Source organism: Myripristis murdjan, chromosome 14, assembly GCF_902150065.1.
Source record: "Myripristis murdjan chromosome 14, fMyrMur1.1, whole genome shotgun sequence".
Taxonomy (NCBI): domain Eukaryota; kingdom Metazoa; phylum Chordata; class Actinopteri; order Holocentriformes; family Holocentridae; genus Myripristis; species Myripristis murdjan.
Window position 1 is genome coordinate 38,713,062 of NC_043993.1, and position 27,066 is coordinate 38,740,127.

Genomic DNA, 27,066 nt, shown 5'->3' on the forward strand with positions numbered 1-27,066 from the left:
CTGGTTTGAGGTTTGGGAATGACCAAACTGCACCATATTGGACTGTTAGATAGATAGATAGATAGATAGATAGATAGATAGATAGATAGATAGATAGATAGATACTTTATTCATCCCGAAGGAAATTCACAGTTTTCAGCAGTATCCACAGAGTACAAGATTAAGTAAATAAAAAAATAAAGAATAAGAGATGACACTAGAGATCTAAAGATCTAAGTACCCAATGTGCAAAAGACAATGTGCAAAAAACCGTGTGCATCGATGTATACAATGTGCATAGATGTGGGCAATGTGCAAATTTACAGTATAAACAGATGATAAATAGCAGCAAGCAATATATACACTATAAGCAAGGAATATATAAAAAATGGAAATATGAACAGTTTACACAGCATATGGTGGTATTTATTTATTTATTTCAGATATTTTTTGCTAATTCTGCTTTATAAAATAGGTACAGGACCAGTGTGGTCCAATATGGAGCGATGTGCAATTTTGAAAAATCAGTATATTGGGACACTATTATCTATAATTATCAATATATTTACAGTGTAGAGTGTGGATCAGGCGTTAGAGACAGAAGCACAGGAACCGAGCCCGACCCGAGCCCGACAGGCTTTCTTTTTTTTTTTTTGTGTCCAAACCCGACCTGAGCCCGAGGTTTTGCTCATCCTCCATCGGGAGGTTACATTTGAAACGGCCTACGTGTTGCCTTCAGCGTCATCACGTAAACTCCAGGACGTTGCCCAGGACAGACAGACAGGTCCATCATTTTGCACTAAAGTGACGCCGACATGACTGAACCCGAACAGTTTCTAAATATTTGTCTGAAGCCGGCCCGTCCTCTCGGGTCGTGGTGAGCTCGGGTCGTGCGTCCACACTCGGCTACAGTCCCGTCACGTGATCACAAACCGTGTTCCACTTCTGTTTAGATTTTTGCCACAGGAAAGCATCGGAGCACAGACGAACGTCCTTGTATTGTATTGTCTTGTAGTTCAGTTTAGTTTAGTTTATTCGCTAGTTTTTAAAAGACACAGAATGTCTTAAAAAGAAAGAGCAAAAACTAACCAGGATAACACAGAAAAGTCAGTGACTTATTTCCACTGTGGTCCTTTTAAAAGGATAGAGGAGGAAAATAGGTTAGAGGAATACATTGAGACAGACATGGCACAGACATTTCAGCAGAGCACAAGGCAAAAGCACCTGCCAGGTAGGACATAACAATTCAGCAAAGCGACTCAGACGATATACAATAAGAGCAGCATAAAGCTAAGGTCACAATGATGCAACAGACAAGGTAGACAATAAAATAGATAAGGAACGAGCACACAGGACATTACAAAACTTGGACAAGGCACACAAAACAAATACACGAGCACCCTATTCATCCTGCACTGTTTGCATGGTTAGAGAGGAAGACCACTGAGGAGGTCATTCCTCATCCTCATCTCAAAAATGTATTGTATTGTATTGTATTGTTATTAGGGTTAGGGTTTAATTCTTAAACGTCTCTCTCTCGGTGACGTTAGTGGACAGCCCACAGTCTGACCTGTGACTGGGTACAGATCAGAGTTAGCCTTGGTGACGTGGCTGCCGTCTCCTCACATGGTCGACAGGCTGCGGTTTTATCAAGATGCTGGTTTCCTGTCACAACAACATTCATTCCATCTGCACGGTTTTACTTTTCCCTTTAAAGAGAGAAACAGGCAGTGCAGCGTTGAGGCTCACTGGGCAACATCAAGCACACACTGCAAAAACTCAATCATACCAAGATTATTTGTCTTATTTCAAGTCAAAAATGTCTTATTTCTTGTCAAAATATCTCATTTCACTTAAAATAAGACATGATCACCTCAGAAGTAACTTGTTTTTAGACAGTTGTCTCTTGTTTCAAGTGAAAATTTGCTTGTTTCATTGGCAAAATTTGTTTCTCGTTTCTAGCTAATTTTCACTTATTTCAAGTGATTTTTCACTTTTTCCACTGGCAAATTTTGCCAATGAAACAAGCAAATTGTCTAAAAACAAGTTTCTTCTGAGGTGATCATGTCTTATTTTCAGTGTAATGAGATATTTTGACTAGGAATAAGACATTTTTGACTTGAAATAAGACAAATAATCTTGGTAAGATTTTGACTTTTTGCAGTGCATCAACGGTTAGAAGGAAAAACCAGTTGGATTTATTTATCCACTCAAAATAAAAATAAGTTTGTGTTACTTATTGATAATCTATCTTTGATCGATTCGTCAATGATGATGAAGAAGTGGTCCCAGCCTACTTCACATTCAGGTTTTGTCCATGTCCTTGACTCGCTGTGTGTCGTTCCTTCCCAGCATCTGCGAGCGCGTCACGCCCCGGCTGTCCCACGCCAACTCGGCCGTGGTGCTCTCGGCCGTCAAGGTGCTCATGAAGTTTCTGGAGCTGCTGCCCAAGGACTCGGACTATTACAACACCCTGCTGAAGAAGCTGTCGCCGCCGCTGGTCACCCTGCTGTCCGGGGAGCCCGAGGTGCAGTACGTCGCCCTGAGGAACATCAACCTGATCGTCCAGAAGAGGTCAGTGTGGGACGCAGGAGCCCGGGCCCTTTGATCTGCCCGCAGGGTGTAGGAAGCCTCTGAAGACGTGTACAGTCGTCCCTCGTTTATCGCGGGAGTTACGTTGTAAAAATAACCCGCAGTAGGCGAAATCCACAAAGTAGCTTTATTTTTTATAATGATTCTAGATGTTTTAAGGCTGTAAAACCCCTCACTACACACTTTACACACTTTTCTCAGACAGGCATTAACATTTTCTCACTTTTCTCTCTTGTTTAAACTCTCAAAGTTCAAACCTTCGTAGAAAAATAAGCCCAGTATTATAGAATGAACGCATTCTGACAATGGTCTACAGTCCCTTAGCCAATCAGGACGCAGAACACAATGAGCTGTAAAAAAAAACAAAAAAAAAAAACAAAAAAAAACATAAACTAAAAAAAATCGGTGAAACTGCGAGGCTGTGAAAGGTGAACCGCGTTATAGCGAGGGACAGCTGTACATCAAACGTGTGCACGTGGGTCATGTGCACAGCAGTAACTACTCACTGCAGATTGATGCACATTGCTCCTGTGCTCCCTGCATGTGCACAGGGTGAACCCACTGCCTGATTTTAATCTCTGATTTTAACTGTATGGCGCCGGCGATGTGATTTGATTTGTGATCTGGGGTTCAGACTCAGATCCAACCAGGAGGAAATGGAGTAAATCAAAGTTCAGTGACGAGCAGGATTCTGTTTATTTATGAGACACAGCTCTACAGTAGTGTTCTCATGTCATTACAGTGTGTGGATGATATAATCCTGATGAAGAGCTCGTGGCGTTGTGATGGACGAGCCTTCTCATTTGTAATTCCTACAGCAGATTTTTTTTTTTTTTATCATATTGTGACCTTTTGTGTTGTGATATACTGAATGTGAATACATCAGCCCGTCCCTGTTTGTGTCCTTTGGCCTGAATCCTGCAGTTTTATTTGTGTTACGCAGTATTTGTTGTTAGTATTACTCACTGTAAAGTGTGCCTGTGTGCAGGCCTGAGATCCTGAAGCAGGAGATCAAGGTGTTCTTCGTCAAGTACAACGACCCCATCTACGTGAAACTGGAGAAACTGGACATCATGATCCGCCTGGCCTCCCAGGCCAACATCGCCCAGGTGAGCACACACGGCTGAGAATAATAATAATAATAATAATAATGTTAATAATAATAATGAACCACCAGTTGTGTACTGCTGTGCTGTTAATCCTCTGCTCTGTCTATTAGACAAATAAAATGTATTATTATTGTTATTTTTAATTAATGTATGAATAATGTAATATTTCAGTTCCAGGTGTCAGTCAGATCTGCTCAGTTACAGAAGTGGCAGCATCATCAATACACAGTCATTTCTAATATTACTAGAAATTAGCTAATCTGGAGATATGTGCTCGTGAACATAACAGTTTAATGACATGAGTATCAACTCAGCTGCAAATAATTCAGCAGAGTTTTTAATGAAACAACCAAATTGATATTTACCGCTCATTTTTGATTCAGAATACAGAAAGATTTGCCGCGATTGGAATCAAAGCCCAGAAAACCGAACAGCTGAAACTCCTCTCTGCCCTGTGATTGACGGGCTTGGACAGCTTTTTAATCGTTGTGTGTGTGTGACGTGTGTGACGTGTGTGTGACGTGTGTGTGTGGTGTGTGTGTTAGTCCATAACAGTGTGACCTGTGTCTGGCAGGTCCTGGCTGAGCTGAAGGAGTACGCCACCGAGGTGGACGTGGACTTTGTGCGTAAGGCCGTGCGAGCCATCGGACGCTGCGCCATCAAAGTGGAGGTAAGGAGTCGGTCCCTCGCTCGTCCACGCCGCCTGACGCCTGACAGGCAGCAGCAACCCGCTCATCTGAAAACGCCGTTTTGGCCTTTAATCCGCACTGCGAGCTCCCTGCAGACGTGGCCTCGGTCTGCATCACTTTGGCAGGATTAGGATTATACCACAGGCGGCAAAGGCCAAGCAAAGCAAAACCACAAAGCCACCGTCCACAACTGATCACTGATGTCACTGATTCTTGGGAATTTGAATTTTGAAAAAAAAAGTGCGTTAAATTACAAAATCTGAAGGTTTATCATTATAGGCCAAGGTCTTGGCTGTTCAGCAATGTACCGGTGCAGCCTCCTCATTTTGCATTTTTTTCATAAAATAGGTTTTTCCAGTTATTAGGCTACTTTGTTTTTGTCAACACCGTCACCGTAATGTTTTTTTTAATTTGAAAAACATATTTTTGTATTAAAGAGACTATTACTTTAATAACTCAACAGCACCAAAGAAACATATTGTAAGCATATTCATTTAAAACCAATATAACTGCCTCTGACGGTGGTGACACTAATCTGACGGTGGTGACAGTGGCCTCATTAAAACATACATTTCCAAAATTTATACCACTCAAGTCAATGGCTTCTTGCTTAACAACTTTATTTAACTATTTGGTACAAAAAATAACAATCCTGAGCTCTGTTATAAGCATTTTTCAGACTTCAGTCATCACCGTCACACAGAAAACCTGACGGTGGTGACGTCTGACGGTGGAGACAAAAACCTGCTCTTTCACATGATAAGTATGAGTTGTTCACATTAGCCAGCTTGTTTCCCTCCTGTTGCTACCTGCATCAGACCTCTTCTTAAAAACTATACATTTATTCCATAATCTAATCTAATATTTTTTATACAGAAATGACGGTGTTGACATGTTATGGTTGTGACAGTAGCAGTGTCCAAAAATATGAAGAGATTTAAGAGAAAATAGCAAACTTCCAGGAGCCTGAGCGGTCTTGAAGCATGCAGTAGAGCTGAAGGTTTGAAAAGGGCTCCTCAGGAATGTAATTGACCTTGTAGTTTTATTATTATTTTTTTAAATAAATATCTGATGGTGGTGATGAATATCTGGGACACATTTTGAGCAACCACAAAATAATAGTAAATATTGTTCAAAACCCATCGTTTGTAGTTTTTAATACATATTATGATGTACTCTTCCATGTGGTAAAGATATTATTCAATGAAATTATTACTTTTTGTTGTTTTAATCAAGTTGAAATGATTATCTCCTATCCGAGGACAACTGGTTTTGTAGGCCATGGGCCAACATATAATCATTGAATTAATAAAAATTAAAAATAAACCTATAAAAGAACCTTACAAATGTGCAAAGGACCCCCTGATTATGCCCTTGATTCTTTTCATTCATTGAAATGTTGTTAATTTCCAGCAGAAAAAGCATTTTTCTTAGTGGGACATGATTTATCCAAATTCCCAAGAGTCAGTGAGGTGTGTGAGGTAAACAGGCCCAGGGTCCAAAACACCAAACTGTCCTCTAGTTAATGTAAAGGCTCTGTTTGAAGCTCCTGATGTCTCACAAACTGTGATGGGGACAAAACAGCAAACATGTCTGCATGTGGAAAAGCCTCAGGACGCTTTCCCAGCATGCCAGAGCACCAGCTCAGCCGTGAGGAACGACAGCGCTCCCTGAACGCCACGACGAGGCCACCTGGCGCCAACTAGGACCAACTAGTCACCCAGTCATTTTACTGAATGGGACCAAATCACCCATAATTCCTGTCACTACGGCTCTCTCTGTTCCACTGATGGTGGGGCTAAGTCCCTCATCGCACACACACACACACACACACACACGCACACACACACACACTCACACACACACAGAGATAACATTACTCGAGTCCTTATGTTGGTGTCAACGAAATAAAAGCTTTCCAACAAGAGACATTTATTAACGTGATGTGTCTGATGTCGATCCCAAACGTCTGCGTTTGGTAAAAACTGAATTTCTCTGTGACGCGTTGCTCTCATTGAGTACGTTTACATGCACACCATATTCCGGTTCGGCTCAATATTCCGGTTAAGGTAACTGCGCCGCGGCAACTGGAATATTCTGTTTACATGTTCCTTGGCATGCCCCCGTGTTTCGGCGTATTCCACTCTCTGACGTAATGCGACACTCAGCCTGCGGGGGGCAGCAATACGCGTATAGGCGTCTGGTCTGCCGGAAATACAGACGAAGAAGTCTTCTTCTTCTTCTTCTGTCGCTGTTTCTATGTTTTCTGTTTTCTCCCATCGATATACTCCGTGATATTGAAGTCTTTCATTAGCTGAAGGTGGACTGCAGTCTCCTGGCTCTGGCTGCTGTTCGCCCTGCCGTTTTCCCCGCTTGCAGGTAACCATAGCAACAAAGACGCCAGTCGAGCATGCGCAGACGTGACTGAATATTCCTGTTCGGGGCATTTTCCGACTAAGGTGTTTACATGCCCCAATATTCCGGTTGGAACAGGAATATTCCAGGGGGCTTATTTGGAATTCTCTCCAACCGGAATATGACCTTAATCTGGTTCAGTGTGTTTACATGACACGTGCGCAACCGGAACATTGAGGATATTCCGGTTAAAACAGGAATAAGGTGTGCATGTAAACGTGCTCACTCTCACATGTTCACGCTGCCTTCCCGGCGGTGTGGCTCTCTAACATGCTTGTTTTCATTTGCGATCTCGAATGGTGACGAGCTGCTGTCTCTGTCCCGTCAGCAATCAGCTGAGCGCTGCGTGAGCACCCTGCTGGACCTCATCCAGACCAAAGTCAACTACGTGGTCCAGGAAGCCATCGTGGTCATCAGGGACATCTTCCGCAAGTACCCCAACAAGTAGGTAACTAACCCTAACCCAACAAGTAGGTAACTAACCCTAACCCTAACCCTAACCCTAACTAACCCTAACCCTAACCCCAACAAGTAGGTAACTAACCCTAACCCTAACCCAACAAGTAGGTAACTAACCCTAACCCTAACCCTAACTAACCCTAACCCTAACCCAACAAGTAGGTAACTAACCCTAACCCTACGTGTAGAATTGATCTGTTTCCTGCCGTTAGACGGTTTCATGTTCAGTCTGCCCGCTCCACATCCTGAGAGGAACTCTTCCTCTTCAGGGTTTTTGTAAGGTGTTGGTCCTGAGTGGCACGGAGAGCGGTGGGTTAGAATAATGTATACAGGAATAAGTCATGATCAGCTGATAACAGCTGGATTTAAATGCTGGAAGCTGATAGGTGTGGAAAGTGAATGTTTTTATGTGTTGTTGTTGTGTCAAATGTGCTTCAGCACAGATCTCTTGTAAGTGGTGTCGGGTTCACTCTGCAGACTGAAGCTGTGGCTGTTTCTCTGACGTGTCCTGGTCTCCTCAGGTACGAGAGCATCATCGCCACGCTGTGCGAAAACCTCGACTCGCTGGATGAGCCCGACGCTCGCGCCGCCATGATCTGGATCGTTGGCGAATACGCCGAGAGGATCGACAACGCCGACGAACTCCTGGAGAGCTTCCTGGAGGGCTTCCACGACGAGAGCACCCAGGTGAGTCACCCCAAGGAACCAGGCAGGTGGTTAAAGTTCAGTTTAATGCCCCATCCAAGATTCAGAGTTTCTCCTGCTGGTGGCGCTAGAGGGAGGCTCATGAATCGGCCCTTGAGCATAAGAACAAGCTGTCAGTGTCGTTCTGTTGCTCACTCTGTGACTCAGTCATCATCCCAGCACTTTTTAGAAGAGAAAAGAAATAACTGTGATGAAATATGACATGAACACATGAAACAGGACAGATACACAGACAGTGTGATGAACACAGAAACGATTCAGAAGAATTAGATCAGAACGTTTGTTTTCACTTTTGTTCGACTAAAACCTTTAAAATTTGATGTCAACAGAAACTTCAGATGATTAAAATGTGACTTCAAATTAAAATGCATGGTCAAATATAACAGTCAGTCCAATGCTTTGTTAAATTGTCTGTAAAAATGGACATTTCGCGTTAGAGGGTTAGGGCTGAGTGTCATGAGCTCCCGTCGGGACAGAGTCACAGCTGGACTCTCTCTCCAGGTGCAGCTCACTCTGCTCACCGCCATCGTCAAGCTGTTCCTCAAGAAGCCGTCAGAGACCCAGGAGCTGGTCCAGCAGGTCCTCAGCCTGGCTACGCAGGTAACACACACACACACACACACACACACACACACACACTGCGCTGAGCCACCAGCCATCATCCTGAGTCCTGTTCTGGTCTGAGCGTCCAGTCGGCTGGGAGAACTGGGGGAACTGGGGGAGCGTCTGCTGGGTTTAGGTTTCGTTTTATTTGGTGAACAGACGTGGATTAAGCATCCATCCAGAAGCCAGCAGAGCCGCGACCTGCTTTTTGCAGGCTGTTTGCAGGCTGTTAGATTCAGATTCAGATCACTTTATTTGTCCTAAAAGAGGGCATGCATGTTTTTCTGCTGGACTCCAGTTATTTTAGAGCAGACATTAACAGTATGACCTAAACTGTTCCTATCTTTCACTGACAGGCCATTATACCAGCAGATACATGAGAGAGTTAGTAGGCTTTCAATAAATGAATGGTAAAAGACACAGCACTGACTTACAGACATTAAAAGAGTTCAGTTTCTGCAGAAGGTGGATTCTTTGCTGTCTGTGCTTGACAGTTGTGTCTGTGTTTGCATCAAACTTCAGTTGTGAATCAAATACAGTTCCCAGGTATTTGTATTGATGCATAATTTCAACATCCTGGCTGTGTAATAATGCTGGTTTCGGGTTCTGGCTTCACTTTCCTGAAGTCAATGATCATTTCTTTAGTTTTGGCAACATTTAAGTCGAGAAGGTTAACATCGCACCAGTTAATAAAGTCAGTGAGGGCAGCACCATGGTTGGACTCAGAGTCATTAAGATGTGATAAAAATGCTGTGTCATCAGAGAATTTGACCAGGAAGCTGCCCTCTTTTGTGGACCTGCAGCTGTCTGTGTACAAGATGAAAAGCAGGGGAGAAAGAACACAGCCCTGGGGTGAACCCGTATTGGACACTACAATATTGGACATAGTTCCATTTGTTAAAACCTGCTGCTTTCTGTCAGTTAAGAAATTTAAAAGCAACAATAAAAGCTGATCAGGTAAGTTAAAATAAGATGCAAGCCGGTCAATCAAAAAATGAGGCTGCATTTTGTTAAAAGCGGAAGAAAAGTCAGCAAATAAAATCCTTGCATGGGATTTAGGTTTCTCCAAGTGTTTGTACACTTTGTCCAGGATGAAGAGTTCAGCATCCTCTACACCCTTACCAGTTTGGTAGGCGAACTGTAAGGGGTCAAGTTTGTCATTTGTAAGGGAGGCAACCTCGTCCTTAAAGATCCACTCAAAGTTTTTCATAACCAGTGAGGTGAGACAGACAGGTCTGAAATCATTAAGCTCTTTGGCATTTTTATGTTTTGGGATAGGTGTTAGCCGGCTGTTAGCTGGCTGTTTGCAGGCTGTTTGCAGGCTGTTTGCAGCCGTGTGGCTTCACTGCCAGCCGCTGGTCAGGCAGCAACACAGGAGACAGGCGATGGAGATGAAGAGCGATTATCACGTCATGTTGAGAGTCAGGAAGTTCGTTAATGTGATAGAATAAATCCATCCTAGATTTAAATGTGTGATTTTTCCAGGGAAACACAGGTTTGCCGGCTGTGGAGTCACACGGCACAGGACCACCTGACACCTGGTTTTACACAGGAATGCCTTCCAAAGTGTGACGGCCAGCAGCCGTCTAGCCACACCATGTCTGACTGACTGACTCTGCTTTTTTAAATATGGTGCAGCAGGTGATTTTGACCAGGAGGTGGTCAACACACACAGACCACACACACACACACAGATCACCTTAAAATGCAGATTAAAACAAAGAAAACAGCAAAATACCAAGTATTTCTCTGTTAAAAAGAGATTCCTCTGGAAAGAATAAAAACTGCAGTGTTCTCATTGAGTTTCCCCCTCTCTTTTGTGAAAGTGACATTTTCATTTTCCTCACCGCTGTCGCCCTGTGCTGCTCTTGGGGGAGATTTTGGTTCATGGGATTAACGGGTATCTGTTGGGTTTCTGTAAAGCACCTCGACATAACTCCTGTTTTGATTTGACGCTGTACAAATCAAGACGACGGGCTGGATTGGCTCGAGCAGCCGTAAACTTCCTCTAATCTTCACTCCAGGACTTTCCACAAACATGTTTAGCAGGTGGCTTTCTCCTCCTGACCGTCTGATGTTCACATGACATCATCTGAAAATGACCCGTACCCACAATCCCCTGCAGGACTCGGACAACCCTGACCTGCGTGACAGGGGTTACATCTACTGGCGCCTGCTGTCCACCGACCCGGTCACCGCCAAGGAGGTGGTGCTGTCGGAGAAGCCGCTGATCTCCGAGGAGACGGACCTGATCGAGCCCACCCTGCTGGACGAGCTCATCTGCCACATCGGCTCCTTGGCCTCCGTCTACCACAAACCCCCCAACGCCTTCGTGGAGGGCAGCCACGGCATCCACCGGAAACACCTGCCGGTCCAGCACAGCAGGTGAGGCACACACACACACGCCGTTATTCTCTTTTCCAGGCAGGACCTTAAGGTGTGTTCAGATGTCTTTAATTCCATTTTCTAAACGTCAGGCCTTTTAAGCCACTAAATAGTCTTACATTTGAATTGATGAGGTCTCAAAGATTGTGTAGTTAACCTTTTAGCCACACCCACTCTAAAAACTTACTAACTTTTGTCAAGTTAGTAGAGCTTCTGCAGGAGAGTCAACATTTCTGAAGTTACTGAACTCTGAACCTGCCGGTGAGCCTAAGACTTTACTGACGGGCTGCATCTCACCTGCAGGGAAAATACCTGTTGTAGATGAATTTAACCCACTTTAACACATCAGTCAAGTACCATAAACAGAAAAACACTTGAGAGTTCTCAAGCAGAATAAGTGGAAGGGTGAGAAAATATCAGATAGATAGATGGATAGATAGATAGATACTTTATTCATCCCGAAGGAAATTCACAGTTTTCAACAGTATCCACAGATTACAAGATTAAATTAATAAAAAATAAAGAATAAAAGATGACACCAGAGATCTAAGTACCCAATGTGCAAAAAAACGTGTGCATAGATGTATACAATGTGCATAGATGTGAGCAATGTGCAAATTTACAGTATAAACAGATGATAAATAGCAGCAAGCAATATATACACTATAAGCAAGGAATATATAAAAAAAAAATAGAAATATGAAATATGAACAATATCAGTATACATTTGAGTGAATAAATGTACCAACGTTCTGCTCAGTCCTTCAGAAGTCACTCAGAGCGATCCAGACCAAATGCAGAACGTTAGGAAGGGCCTGAGGTATTTTTTGCTGTAGAGCATTGCAGTGTATCGTGATATAAACCAGGTGGTGATATATATTGTGTACTGGGTCAAAGCTTGGCCTGTACCCGGCCCTGTTCTCCATGCTTGCAGCCACTGATCCTCCACGGCTGGTGAAGCTCCTCAGCTTTCACACAGGAACATCACCTGACTCTTGTGCTGACACGTCATTTTGAATATTTGAATGAAATACGACAAGTTAGTCTGGGTAGTGGATGGTCTCAGCAGCTCTCACGTCTGTCCCGCGGCAGCATCGACACGGGGGAGAGTCCGGTGAGCGGCGGGCCGGCGGCCCCGATGGACCAGCCGCACGTCATCCCCAGCCAGGGCGACCTGCTGGGGGACCTGCTCAACCTGGACCTGGGCCCCCCAGTCAACGTCCCACAGGTCTCCTCCATGCAGATGGGTGCAGTGGATCTACTGGGAGGGGGCCTGGACAGCCTGGTGAGAACACACACACACACACACGCACACACACACACACACACACACACACCACTAAGGTTGTCAAAAGAATTATTTTTTTTGTTTTTGTTCAAATATAAACGTCTTTTTGGAAACAATGAAATGGCATGGCGGCATACATTTGATACCAGAGTCACCATTTCTTCACAGAGCGGGATTGAAAGCCAGCTTGTCCATCTGAACATCTTCTGGAATGTTCTTTTTCACTGCCACTATAATTTCAGCTGTTTTCAGTTGTTTTCCCACCCGTTTGACTGATTCATATTTCATAAACATCTGCCATGCAAAGTGCATTACAGCCATTCAAGCCAACCCACAATTTTGGCAAAAATTAAAATCACCATTATTTCGGTCAGTATTGACATTGTGACTGTTTAACACGATTATTCATTGATTTTGGAATTCTTTGTCGTAGTTTTTAAGAAACTGGTCCTTATTAACAGTGGATTTCAAACAAAAGTATAAGATTAAATAATATAAAAATAAAAAATAAAAACTAATAACACTGCTTAAGCCTTGTTCAGCTATGTTAACTCACCGCCATCACCTTCTGCACACTAACAGTCGACGTATTGGAGGCAGTCAAAGACTGAATTCACTAGGGTCACCTGTGTTTTTAATGTAGTGACCGCAGTTGGACACGTCAGACTATGGTAGAAGCCAGAGGAAACCATGGTTAAATTTCATTAAGGATAACGGTAATGATCCAGATCGTCTCTTCGTGTCTGGTGGCACACGGGGGTGTGGTTCCCATTTTTAAACTTTGGACCGGAGAGTGTGCTCCAGCTATCAGGGCAGCACAGTGACCGGCCTCCCTGCGAAAGCTTAAGCCGGGTGCCGGAAGGGAAACTCAGGCTGATGGTGGAAGCTCAGATTCTGGAGGGACAATGTGGATTCAGTCCTTGCATGGACACTGTAGGGGTCACAGTGTGCGGTGCCAAGGCTGTGCTTGGTCCCCAGTTCTTTCACGGTGTAGCCAGGAACTGGAGAATGTCTAGTTATGGTGACCTCAGGGTTGCGACGTGATCCTGTTGGCGTCATCGATTTGTGATCTCCAGCTTTCATTAGCTGGGTTTCCACTGTCGAGACAAACGTGGATGTGCAGGTCCTCGCCAAGACTTTTTGCATTTCCACTGTCACTGCCGGTCTTTGATTGCTGCTTGGTGGGGCTGTCGGGGCCAGTTTCCAGGTGCTGATGGCCCACCAAATCCCTATGGGCCGGACAGGGCTAAGCGAGCAGGGCTGTGGCGGAGCTAAGGGTTATAAGTGGGGAGTCGGTGCAGCTGATTGGTACAGACGTCAGCGCAGCAGCTCGCTTTTGTAGCACAAAAATAACAGAGAAAAGAAAAATGGAGGGCAAGCGGCAGTCCTGGTCAAACAAGGACATTAGGGCTCTGCTCACTATCTGGGCAAAGGACAATGTCCAACGTCAAATCGACGGTAATTACTGAAATAAGGACCTTATGTGATATAGAGAGAGAGAGCTGGCAGTGGACGGGATCCAACACACAACGGGACAGGTACACTAAAAACTGAAAAAACTCAGGAGACTCAGCTCTCAGTACAAGGCAGTTAAAGCACCCAGTGGACAAAGTGGCGTCCAAAGGAAAAAAGATCCTGTGGTACATAGTTCTGCAGGAGTTAGTCGGTGCCGGGTCTGCACACTCAGACCACTCTCTTCCTCCTTCCCACTCGTGTGCATGGACGGAACCAGACTGCAGGGCCCTTCAGGTCTGAGCAGCCCAACAGGCACAGTCCTGCAGCCCAGGTGTGCTGTTTGAAAGCTGAAATCTTAAATAGCCCATAGAATAGAGCCGTGTTGACGTCGGGTTATAGTGGTCAGTCCAGTCTCCAGGTGTTTTTTCTTCCTTTACTGAGAGACAGCAGGGCAGGCAAGAGGCTCGGAGAATCTCTGGAGAGAAAGTTGTGGGATTTGATCCAACTCAGCGGGGGGACGTGGATCAAGAGAAAAGGCTCTGAACTGGCTCAGTGACGGTGTATTGATTACCTTCTGGGTTAGGGTTAGGGTTAGTAAGTATTATTTATTGAGGAAATGATGAAACAGCAGTCAGGTGTGTTCTCAGTAACTGGAATGTATTTATACAGGTCACAGAGAAGATGAAATAAGATATCATATAAAAATGTTCTTCCAATTCATGAAAAAACATATCTAAATGTTGAACAGTTTGCAGCCGTGCAGCCAGACGGGCTTCTGATGATAATTTGAGAATAGATGATAATACTGCATCATCAGCAGCCTGTGCTGTGCAAGCTGCTCCAGCCTGCCTTTTCCAAACCTGAGCGGTTTGTCTCTGCTGCTGCTGGAGCACAGCGGGTGGATGCTTATGATGCTGGAGACGCTGCTTGGTCATCAGGAGCCAACAGGATGAGACAGGACTGGGTGTTTCTGACTGTCCACTGATGCTTTTAGCTTTGGGTGAATAGACAACTGGTGTATTTTTATTGCAACATTAATATATAATCATGCTATTCTACATTGGGACTATTTGCAAATGATTCCTAACCAAAGCACTGCTGTGGGTTTCTGATGTTCATCCAGAGTGTGTCTTACTGCTGTCTCTTAAACAAAGCCCTTACCATAAGCTCATACTGATTTCTAAACTAAATTTTAGCTTTTGCCTTTGCTGCTGCGTTTGTTTCCGTATCGCAATGCAAATGCAAAATGCTTCAAATGTTTTCACTCTCCCACTGAAGAATATTGCTTTTTGTAAACGGGTTTGAACTACACAGAATAAATGAACTTAATATATTAACATGTTCATAACCATTTGCATAACTATTGTGACTTTTTTTTTTTCACATGGCCCTAATGTCTTTTCATCTTCATCTGGTAATTCCCACGTTTCTGCCTCTCCAAACAAACAGCTTGATTTCTTGATGATTATTGAATTGTTGCAGATTTTACTGTCTTGTCTTAATGCCTAACTTAAAACGCGGAGCAGGTATTTTCCCAGAAAGTGAGGGCTACTTTTGATGGGTTGTGGTCGCTAAGAACGTCTCTGTCTCTGTCTTTGTTTCTGTACATGGTGTGTCTGTGGTGTTTGGATGCTGCCTCTTCTCTCCTGTAGCTGGGGGGAGACCTGGGCGGAGGTGTTGGGGGAAGTCCAGCTGTAAGTTAAGCCCTTCTGTTTGGCCGCCCGCCCGTCTGCATGCTGCATCCTCCTAGATATAGTCCTGAATTTAACCAGCACATGGCTCACACCTGGATGTCACAGCTTTACTTGACACACCACACCTTTCACCTCTCTTACATTTGATGGGGAAAAAGGCATGCCTATACTTTTCACGTTAAAACATAGAGTACAAAATTAAACTAAAATTTTAACCCAACTAATTAGGGTTTCACCTAATTAGCTAATCTAAATATGTTTTAAAAAATTGATTTGTAATCACTGAAGACTACACTTAGTGATATTTTAGAGTATAGGCCTACAAAGAGCTTTGACCCTGAATAATGAATCAGTGTGATTTAGTGTGCCTTGTCATTTCGCCGCCGAAGCGTCCCGCGGCAGCTGGGGCTCACGCTCTGTGCTTTGTGTTTGTGGTGTGGTCGTGATTCAGGTGGGACAGAACTTCATCCCCTCATCTGTCCCCAACACATTTGCTCCATCGCCCACGCCGGCCCCTGCAGCTCCCAGCAGCGGCCTCAACGACCTGTTTGAGCTTTCCACAGGCATGGCCATCGCCACCGGAGGCTACGTGTCTCCAAAAACCGTGAGTGCAAACAGCCTAATGTCCGGCGTGATGCCACAGTGATTGTCAGTAAGTTGCTCGGTCAGTAAGAGCTGCTCACAATAAAGGTAAGGAAGGGTGGAAGAGGTGAGTGTAACCGAGGGAAACTGGAAACATTAGAGACAAAAATTAAGACAACAGTTACTGCAGTAAACTGAACAGAGGGGACTGAAGGGATATGAGGATTTTGAAGCCATTTGATTGGTTGCAGTTATGCCAATGTTTCTCTATCATGCTCTGCAAGCGAGATAGAAACAAAGGTGGTAACCACAAAAGGAAATGAAGATGCTTTTCCACAAGACACCACAGGTAGTCGTTGCATTTTAGATGAATCGGTTATACAGCAGGAGCTTCCATATGAACAACTTAGCTTGGTTAGAGAAAATCATAATAATATCAATAAAAATAACTATTTATATATATAAAATTATGTTTTTTGTAAATGGATTTCTTGGCAGATTAAATAAGATTATTCTTCTTTCTGCTCCCTTTCATTCAAGATCTGGGAATGTTTGTATTTATATTAAATTGTTCTTTTCTTTTATAAATGAATGAAATAAAGAATAAATTATGTAAACAAAACAAAATTCAAACAATGGATAAAATTTGAGAAACATACACAAGTGATAAAAAAAAAAAATGAGTTAGATGAGAAAGTATATTTGTGTGTCATCTGCATAAAAATGAAGAGATTGTTTGCTAATTATGTGGCTGAAGGGTAACGTATATACAGAAAAGAGAGTCGGACCCAGAATTGAACCTTGTGGCACTCCACACCAGAGTTTGACAGAATATCAGGAGTATTTTGTCAAGTTAGCATTCCACATTTTAATTTATGACTGCTTAATTGTCAAACTGATTGGTAAAATCTGTTACTCAGGAATGATTTCACCAGTCTCTATAACTCCTCACAGCAACTAGTTGAGTCTAAAGGTGTTGAACCTAGCTGTGCTGTAAAGTTATTTAAATGTTATAGGCTGATCCTAGTGCAGTATGGTTTTCGGCTAATGTGGGTTCTCCATATGTCAGGGCAACATGCTTACATTTGGTTTAAAAATATGTCTCCTTAGGTGTGGCTACCTGCAGTGAAAGCCAAAGGTCTGGAGATCTCTGGGACTTTCTCTCGCCGACAGGGTCACATGTACATGGACATGACCTTCACCAACAAGGCCCTGCAGCACATGACAGACTTCGCCATCCAGTTCAACAAGAACAGGTGAGACTCAGCAGTGTGAGGCAGATTAACAGGAACCGATCAACCTGTCTACCAACAGTCAAATGTTAGTGACTTCTGTTCTGAAGTGATGTGAGGTGCATCTTTAGGTAAGGCCTGTAATGTTTCAGGTGTAGGCTCATCCATGCTAACATCACTTTGATAACACATGAGCAGTGAGTATTTGGGGCACAGCCATTCACAAAATTTGCAGTTCAGTGCACAATTCAGGAAAAACAGCCCTAACTCTGCTTTTTCTTGTGTGCAGCAAATTTGTTTTGAAATGTTTTGTAAGTGTTAGCGTCTTAACCTCATGCAGTGCCACTTTTGGCCAGTAGGTGTGAAACTGGTGTGAGTGAGCAGATCAACAGGCCGCGTGTCATCGTGCCAGGTTGTGTATCACATGTTGTCGGTGGTGTTGTTCATTGTGTGTTCATTACTTCTGTAGTGTGGTCGGGTGATATGATGTTCATGACGATATAAAAAAATACTAAGGAAGAAATTATTAGTAATTTATCATTGCAGCAACAGACATTTGCAGTAAAATTAAAGTGTTAAATGTCACCATGACAGTAATTCAAACTACTGCTGTCAACCGATGAAACTCTCTGCTGTACAGAAATGTTTTTTGTTTTTTTTTTTCCCATTCATTTCCGGTGTTGCTTCTCTCTTGTTTTTTTTTGTTATTTCTGATTAGAATAAAGAATGTAGCCGACAAGGCACCATCAACTAGCAGCTGACCGATACTGATACTAATCCAGGGCAGTGATAACTGATATTTAGGGCAGATATTTATTTGTAGTGTATCTGAAAACTGCAGTATCAAAGGTGCTAGTATTAGAAATGCCAGCGCAAATCTTTGAATTAACAAAGGTTTAATTTACAGTATATGAATACTGACAAAAAAAACTGAAAATTTGTTTGTCTGAGTGACAGAACAGCCGTCACATGAATCAAAATTGATAAAAAAGGATACTGATTATTGAAAATGTTTAAATAATCGGTCAGGACTGATCCCTGCCGTCGGCCGCCCGGGGTTGATGATGTTGTGTTTTTTGTGCCTGTAGTTTCGGGGTGATCCCCACCAGTCCTCTGCCCATTCACACTCCACTGATGCCCAGCCAGAGCATTGAGATCTCCCTGCCTCTCAACACCATCGGGCCGGTGATGAAGATGGATCCGCTCAATAACCTGCAGGTACAGAGACGCACGGCAGCCGGCACACACTTCATCATCCAGACACCGCACATCCTCCGCCTCACGCTCCGTTAGCCAGCTGTTAGCCTCACGCTCCGTTAGCCAGCTGTTAGCCTCACGCTCCGTTAGCCAGTCAGAATGTCAGTCTGGATACTGACGGGGTTAGGCTTAGGTACAAGTGGTTAAAGTAAATTGTCATCTATCTATATCTCAAAATTGTTGAAGAGTTAGCAGAGGCTGGGTTTGGTAGAACTCAGGACCAAATTATCAACAAATAAAAGAAAATTGAAGGAGTACAGAGTCTTCCAAAATACTTGCTGGACGGGGTGATATGAGGGAGTGTGATGACTTTGCTGGGCCCGTGACCCGGACACCCCTCCACTGCAGCGGTTCCACCACACAGCAGCTTGGTTCCAAGACAGAACCAGTGAAGCAGAACTGTTTTGGTCACAGAGAGATCAGATACTGCATCTGAACTCTTCTGTGGCTCGAGGCCAGAAATCACAACCAAAACTCTGGGGTTTTCTGTTGCATGCCGATAGGGTCGGTGCCTTTAGTTGAACAAGGTCAGACATTAAACAGTTATGTGTGTGTGGCTGATTTAGGGAGTATTTTTGTTGTGCCTTTTTGGGATAGGCCACGCCCACCACCGCACTCCTCTTTGTGGAAGTGCAGTCTGTGTGTTTTCATCTGCTGCATGTTGGCAGGAGGGTGAAAGCTGCAGCTCACAGGAGTGGAGCTTTGCGTGCAGCCGTCGTCATCTAATTACAAATCCACATTCTGTTTTTTTTCCTTGCACGCAGGTCGCTGTGAAGAACAACATCGACGTCTTCTACTTCAGCGGCCTTATCCCTCTGAACATCTTCTTTGTCGAGGACGGCAAAATGGGTATGGCATTTACTGACAACCATGAAATGACATCACTGCACACACACTCAGCGTCTAACCCTAACCCTAACCCTAACCCTAACCCAACCATGAAATGACATCACTGCACACACACTCAGCGTCTAACCCTAACCCTAACCCTAACCCAGCTCCAGCTGCCCCGTCTGATGCAGCTCTGCCGTCAGTTCTGCCTTTTCACAGTTTACAGACAGAAAAGTGGAAACAGCTGTCAGTAAAGTGCAGCACTAACTATGAGCTCAATGCCAAACACAGAAGTGAATGAACACCTCTGTTACCATGACAACAAGACAAGCTGAGCATTATAGGCAGCAGGAGAGGAAACTGTATGGCACAACAGCTGGACTGGATTAGATTAAATTATACAGGTGGAAGTGAAGACACATTGAAACTGTTCAGAACAGAATGCTGTCATGGTCTCGTGTCAGACATGATAAAATAGAAGGGCCTCCAAGTTATTTTTTGCTCAGGGCTCCTGAGTGTGTGGGGAGGCTCTGGTTATAGTGGGAAGTTTGCTGCAGGTGTGGCCACAGGTCACCCTGTGCCTAACCCTGACCCTAACCCTGACCCTGGGAAAGCTTACAGCTCACAGAACCAGCGGGGCCCGTTACACTCTGCTTTGTGATCTAAAAAGTATTAAAATATCTAAAATAAAATGTCCTAAATTCAGTAAATCTTATAAATCTTATGTCGTAAAAGTCATTACATAGTTTTAAAGTCCCCATGAAATGACCTCACATGACATAACCTTCAAATCTTTAAACATCCTCTCTCATCCAACAGGATTACCTGTCCAAGTTCTGCTGAAACAAAGTCATGATCAGGTTTATCACAGTAGCACCTTGTTATCTACCACAAAGGAAACTGAACACACAACTTAATCAGTTACTAAACGACCAGATTCCTACCAAGTACTTACACAGTAGTTACCTTTATACTTAACCCACGGTGCTTATTTGAATAAGAAAAGGATGATTTTTTTTCTTCAGTTTGGGTCAGTCCTTCCTGAAAAGGTGTTAAAAAGCAGTGAATGTAACTCTGTGACACCTGTGGACACACCTGTTGTCAGGTGTCTGTCGCTCACTGCCTGTCTGTGTTTGGCCCGCAGAGCGACAGGTGTTCCTGGCCACCTGGAAGGACATTCCCAACGAGAACGAGCTGCAGTACCAGATCAAGGACTGCCACCTGAACGCAGGTACGTCTTCACGCAGAGGAAGCCCTCTCTTAAATTTTGGGAAACACTCATTTTGGTTTGGATTTGGATTCATTAAGAACCATACCAGTGATTTTGCATGTTTAGCATTATATCTGTAAACTTTATTAACTTCACATATCTGCTGATCTTTTCCCAAAGCAGCATCGTTCTGTTTCTGTGCTTCAGTATCGTTCCACCACGATATGAAAATCAACTTTCAGAGTGAAGCAGGTTCATTTTTTTTTTTTTTTTTTTTTACATACCAACAGTTCTGTGCTTTATGAGTGGTTAGCCACAGAGGCAGAACATTATGAGGCAGGTGTTTCACTTCAGCAGTCGAGGGGTTTTGATGATAGGTTGTACAACCTTATGTATGATTGGCAGAATGGCTTGTTACAACATGAAATCTGAGGAAACTGTAGTAAATGAGGCAAACATTCATAATCACCGGTGTGGTCTTTGTCTTTTTACGTCAAATTACATCCTCAAATTACATTGCAGATCTCTAAAAGTGTCATTATGAAATATTATCAGCAGAGCAAAGCTAATGGCTGGGCCCCTTCGCTGTATTCAGTCCTGCTGGAGAGGCCGGCCCTAAACCCTGATCCATCACAGGCGTGAACTGTGCTGAATGATAACATCCTCATGTGACCTGGGTCCTGTACCTGGAGCCTGTCAGACGGCACTTTGGTCCAGTTCAGGTTAAAGCGGCGTCCCGGGAGTTTTTGGCAGCAGATCCCCGGTCCTCCGTCCTGACTCTGAATGTGTTCAGCTCCTCTCCTCACAGAGCCTCCACCTCTTTCCTTGCAGATGCTCCTCGCCCCGCCTCTGTCGCCCTGCCAGCAGCGAGGCGGGCGGCCCGTGGCGGCGGGACAGGACGGGACGGGACGTTCGGCCCGCTCAGGTGTCTGCTAGCTGAGGGCTGCTAGCTGCGGCTCACACCCCTCTAGCTGTGCTGGTCCCTGTAGTACATACATGCCAGTGACCGCTCCTCTGTTTGGTGCTGTTTGTTTTTTAATATCAAGAAGAGACGAGGCGTCCGTTGTATTTTGGCCCAAATGTAGAGACTTTGCAGCTGCTGTGACATTTAAAGGCTTATTTTATTCAGAAATGAGCGCACGATGCAGCTAACATGGTTTTCATTCCTCCACTGAATTTAGATGTTTATTGTAGAGTTGATGACTTTGGTTTATGAAATATGCCAGTGTCAGGTCTAGAGATCAACCAATATTGATTTTTTTTTTTTTATGATACCAGTTCCTAGTAATCAAGGACACGATTTGATGATATTCATTAGCAGTAAACTTTAAAATTGCACAGTCAGACTTTACAGCAAGAGCCACCACAAAACATACTTTGAATTAACGAATATAAAAAACACAGTTAGCCAGAAAAAACACCTGTAATTTAATTATTATAATTACATATAGTAGTTTTATATATAATTATTAAAATTATATTTTAAAGGTCATACTAGGGATGCTTGATTGATGTCAGATTTCTTGCATTTAAATATGAAAAGCCTTTCAGAAGGATTTAACTAATAAATCCACTAAAACTGACATGAAAATTGTAAGCCGTCTGTGCTTGAGGGCGGTCAGGGAAACACTGTCTTGTTGTTTTTCTCTAAAATCAAATTAAATACAAATCCAATGAATTTGATCACTTTCTCAGAAACACTTTCTTTTATTGCTCTGTTTTTCAGACACACAGGTGGCATCTGGGTGGTGTTTGTTTTAGCTAGTGGCTACATTAAAATTACGACACCGATTACGGCAGCGTTCAGATTATTGGCTCCGCCTCCCAGGGCTGATAACGTGTCGGTCCCTCGCCTCGTCTCCGTGTGCCTCGTTTTATTGAAGCAGCTGTAGGTAGCTCCCTGCTCTCAGCGGTAGCCGTGTGGTAGGTGGTGCAGCAGCTGAGACGTCCTCAGCGCCTCACAGAGCTGCTCTCTTTGCAGACACCGTCTCCGGGAAGCTGCAGAACAACAACATCTACACCATCGCCAAGAGGAACGTGGAGGGCCAGGACATGCTCTACCAGTCCCTCAAGCTCACCAACGGCATCTGGATCCTGGCTGAGCTCCGGATTCAGCCCGGCAACCCCAACTACACGGTAACAATAACTTTTTACATCTGAACCTTAGAAAATGGTATTTATGTCCAGATACAGAAACACAGATATGGCTCACAGCTCTGCTCGACGCTCAGAGGGCGCTGAGCTTCACTCTGGACCACAGGCTCAGCCCGTCGGACGGCAGGACACCTTCTGACAGTTTCTTCTTTAATCGATTAGAAAGTTATAGACGCTTCTGTCGACACTGTTTTAAATAAATGGAAACGAACAGTCAGAGCAGAGCAGCTTGCACGCTGAAGACATTTGAGAGGCGAAGATGTTTTTTGCGTTCTAAAGACAAAATCTGGTGAAACCAGCCGCTCGGTTTGTTAGGATCAACTCGACGCCACTGAAGTTTTGCTCCAAATCGTTTCCGTCGTCTTTTTGGCAACATAAAGCCGCTGCATGTGTTCAGAAACCAGCAGTGCGCGGCTCATTTTCATTTTCCCAGTTTCAGTCAAACACATCATATTACACTCTGCTGTGGAATTATGGGACGCCTCTCGCAAGTTATTAGAAGTTGTTTTGCGAGCAGCCGCCACCTACAGTCACGTAGCATGGCGGCGCTGCACATGGCGGCGCTGCACATGGCGGCGCTGCACATGGCGGCTTTGCACATGGGGGCTCTGCACATGGCGGTGCTGCACATGGCGGCACCTTCTGCACACTCAGAGAAATTTTAGCCATTTCTAGATTTTTTGGCGTCGACGTGCAGGATTTTGTTGTGGGTTGCCGCCGTCATCCGACTTCGTGTTCGGCCCAAATCCAGAAACACACAACAAAAGAGTGACGTCAGGGAAGTCCATAAATTTAAAATGAATATTAGTAATTCCTGATTTTTTAAAAAGTTTGTGGATTGCAAAAATAAGAACTGTTGTTTAGTACTAGAGGGTCCCGACAGGTCCCATCAGGTCCCGACAGGTCCCATCAGGTCCCGACAGGTCCATCAGGTCCTTTCAGGTCCCATCAGGTCCTTTCAGGTCCCGACAGGTCCCATCAGGTCCCGACAGGTCCCATCAGGTCCCGACAGGTCCATCAGGTCCTTTCAGGTCCCATCAGGTCCTTTCAGGTCCCGACAGGTCCCATCAGGTCCCGACAGGTCGCATCAGGTCCCGACAGGTCGCATCAGGTCCCATCAGGTCCTTTCAGGTCCCGACAGGTCGCATCAGGTCCCATCAGGTCCTGACAAGTCCCATCAGGTCCCGAAAGGTCCTTTCAGGTCCCTTCAGGTCCCATCAGGTCCCGACAAGTCCCATCAGGTCCCGACAGGTCCCATCAGGTCCCGACAAGTCCCATCAGGTCCCGACAGGTCCCATCAGGTCCCGACAGGTCCATCAGGTCCTTTCAGGTCCCATCAGGTCCCGACAAGTCCCATCAGGTCCCGACAAGTCCCATCAGGTCCCGACAGGTCCCATCAGGTCCCATCAGGTCCCATCAGGTCCCATCAGGTCCCGACAGGTCCCATCAAGTCCCATCAGGTCCCAACAGGTCCCAACAGGTCCCTTCAGGTCCCTTCAGGTAACCTCCTGTGTAGTGCTGGAGTTTACGTGACAACGCTGAAGGCAACACGCAGGCTGTTTCAGGCGGTAACCTCGAGCCGAGTCTGGGGCTCGGGTCGGGTTCAGACTCAAACACACACACACACACACACACCTTACAGATGTAAAGTGTATCCATGTCAGATGTGTGAATGTGTCCCTGCAGTAAAGCTGCTCAGTGTGCAGGATGCGGTTTCCATGGTAACCTCTGGTCCCGTCTCCCCCCTCAGCTGTCTCTGAAGTGCCGCGCCCCGGAGGTTTCTCAGTACGTGTACCAGGTGTACGACTCGGTCCTGAAGAACTGAAGCGGCCCTCACCTGGGCTTCATCCTGACAGTAAACAGCACCCCCCCACCCCTCCCCTCACCCCCCCCTCCACCCCCACCCCCACCCCCCCACCCCCCACCCCCTCCCTCCCCTCACCCCACCCCCCACCCCACAGCTAACTGCCACAAGCAGGAAGTCACCACAGTGAACCAGTGCCGCTCCACACGCTGGGATATTCAGCATCCGGGGCGTTTTCCACACGCAGACGCCCGTAAATACAAAACACAAAGATGTTTTCCGCATAACCGACGTGGAGATGACACACTCTGCTGGTGTTTCCTGTCCTCTGGCAGTTCTCTGTCCCCTCCTCCTTGTGAAAACATCGTATATCCACCATTCCATCCTTAACTTAGATGTCTTAATATCGTAAGATGTGATTGATGGTGAAACTGTCCTGATCGGGGAAAAACACTCCAAATTTCCATAAAGCCCCCCCACCTTTTCTTTTCTTTTCTTTTCTTTTCTTTTCTTTTCTTTTCTTTTTGTTTGTTTCTTTGTTTTGGTACTGTGAATAGTTCCCGTTCGCTGATCATCTTTCCTTTTGGTTTCTGTTTGATATTTGACACTGACTGTGTCTCCGTGGTACTTCCTCTCCATTCCACCAGTGACGCTCCATCGAGGCCAGTCGGTGTCCTGGTTTGACCACCTGAGTCTTTCTGTAATAACTCCATTTATCGTGCTCAGCTTTATAGTTTGACATTCCTGTTTATCCTGCATCTACCTCTGCGTTCTGTCCTCCTCACTAGCTTCCATGTTGCAGTATAGATGCGCCAGATGTGAGTAGTGAGTTTTATATCCTGTAACGTGCTTAAAATGGTTTCACCCTCCTTTAATTCCAGCACATTTGATTTTATACAGGATCGATTTCCACAGTAGGTTTATTGATGGACTGTATGCAGCCAAATCCAACATGATTTCATTCAGATCAGATCGATGCCAACTTTGTCTCTCCATATTTTGCGGTTAGTAACCGGCACTGTGTGAACAAAAAAAAAAAAAAAAAAAAAAACAAACAGCAGTTGGAGCTGAGTACGTTTTACTTCAGGGATTGATCAGTTATCGGTCCCGTCCGATCACCTGGGCAGGGCAATTTTTCCCATAATATATAAAATATCTTCATTTCCCTTTGCACTGGATTGGTAGTAAATTCGTGTCGTCCTTACTTACATGCCTTAAGCTCTGAAGGGTTACAGGTTTCACAAGTGTTTATTTAAATCCAGTAAAACTGAAATGAAATCATTTAAACACAAGAAATCTGGTGTTGATCCAGCTACAGTGATGACACCCAGATCTATCATTTTAAAAATTACAAATAGAGTTTTCCTGTATTTTTTTTTTTTTTTCCAGTTTTGTTTTCCGGTAAATTTCTGCTCATTTTCCTCCGTGCACAAAGTCCCTGTCGGTCGATCCCTGTTTTATCTGCATTCCCTTCCTGTTCACAGTTGGTGCTTCATTGACTTCTGTGCCACGTTGTTCCATGGTAATGGTGATTTATGATGAAAGTATATTAATCTAACCTGCTTTTGCTGAGATGATTTACGAGCCTCCACCTGTCTCAAGCCCAGCCGAAGATCCAATAAAAACGCTCTTTGAAAATATCATTAGTTTTATTCTGCTGTCGCCACGTGTGCCTGCATGACTTTCTCCTGTTTATTCTCCGCTCAGACATTCTCTCATGCTCCTGGAAGACCTTCGTTTTAAAACGGTGTTTTTTTTTCTTCAACATTTCCACAAATAAAAAAATGTCCAAACTTGTTGCCAATCTGATGAAATGGTATGTTTCTAGCATTGTTGCTGTAAAGCTGTTGTAGATGACTGTTGTAGATGTCACTGTAAACCCCATTGTGTCAATAAATTGTCAGTGTTCATACGGACCACGGTGTTGCCTTCACTGCCTCTTCTACCGTCAGGGAAACTGAAGCACAGCTGATGGAGGCAGGTTAACTTCAGCTGCACTGGTTCACTTCCCGCAGATGAAAAATGGTGCAGTTAACTGTTTACGTGTCAACATGGCCAAGTAGCTAAATTATCCTGACGTCCTCTTCCCCCGTCTGACGAGGCTGGAGCGGGACACCAGGCGACTGAGTGGAAAGAGCCAAACTGATGTCGTTCAGGTTTCCTAACCCTAACCAAGTGTTCTAGCCATCCTTAGCCAACAAGCTAAGAAGCTAACAGGCGAGTGTGCAAATGGCCGAAACACTCTGATGTTTTGTGGTGAAACAGCCCAAAACTTAATGTATAAATTTGGAGCAAGAACCGAAACAAGCTAGTAACCGCTAAAAACCAGCTTGCATGAGCTGAAAAATACACGATATAGAAGTGATTTCATCTTTGTTTGATTTTGTCAGTTTGTTTTTGTTTGGTTTTTTAAATCTATTTTGTTCTAAACTAGAACTACACCAATCCAAACCCTAATCTTAACCATTTCAAAATAATAATAGTAATGATGATAATATATTAGACCCTAACCACAACCTGGCCTTAACCTTAAACAAACTTAGATGCTAAATTATTCTTTAACTAGGCCAAAATCAGCCTTAATCCTAACCTTAATCCTTTAGAGTTTAAATTTTAGACTCTA

General features: G+C 44.4%; 1 protein-coding gene across 4 annotated transcripts in view; it reads left to right on the plus strand.

Annotated features, from left to right (window-relative positions):
- The window catches only part of ap2b1 (adaptor related protein complex 2 subunit beta 1), a 36,329-nt gene extending 9,970 nt beyond the window's left edge, over positions 1-26,359 (plus strand). For 2 of the 4 annotated variants that reach the window (XM_030068350.1, XM_030068351.1), the window contains exons 7-22: positions 2,332-2,553; positions 3,560-3,680; positions 4,255-4,350; positions 7,113-7,228; positions 7,765-7,930; positions 8,450-8,548; positions 10,677-10,936; positions 12,029-12,221; positions 15,332-15,373; positions 15,825-15,977; positions 17,066-17,211; positions 18,276-18,405; positions 19,209-19,293; positions 20,420-20,506; positions 22,467-22,621; positions 24,390-26,359. In XM_030068350.1, coding sequence (XP_029924210.1) covers positions 2,332-2,553; positions 3,560-3,680; positions 4,255-4,350; positions 7,113-7,228; positions 7,765-7,930; positions 8,450-8,548; positions 10,677-10,936; positions 12,029-12,221; positions 15,332-15,373; positions 15,825-15,977; positions 17,066-17,211; positions 18,276-18,405; positions 19,209-19,293; positions 20,420-20,506; positions 22,467-22,621; positions 24,390-24,464 — 2,146 coding nt within the window. In that variant the 3' untranslated portion in view covers positions 24,465-26,359. Of the gene's footprint in view, positions 1-2,331; positions 2,554-3,559; positions 3,681-4,254; positions 4,351-7,112; positions 7,229-7,764; positions 7,931-8,449; positions 8,549-10,676; positions 10,937-12,028; positions 12,222-15,331; positions 15,374-15,824; positions 15,978-17,065; positions 17,212-18,275; positions 18,406-19,208; positions 19,294-20,419; positions 20,507-21,316; positions 21,899-22,466; positions 22,622-24,389 lie in introns of those variants that run through there. The other 2 variants (XM_030068353.1, XM_030068354.1) reach the window with 2 other exon arrangements.
- Positions 26,360-27,066: the final 707 nt, after the last annotated feature.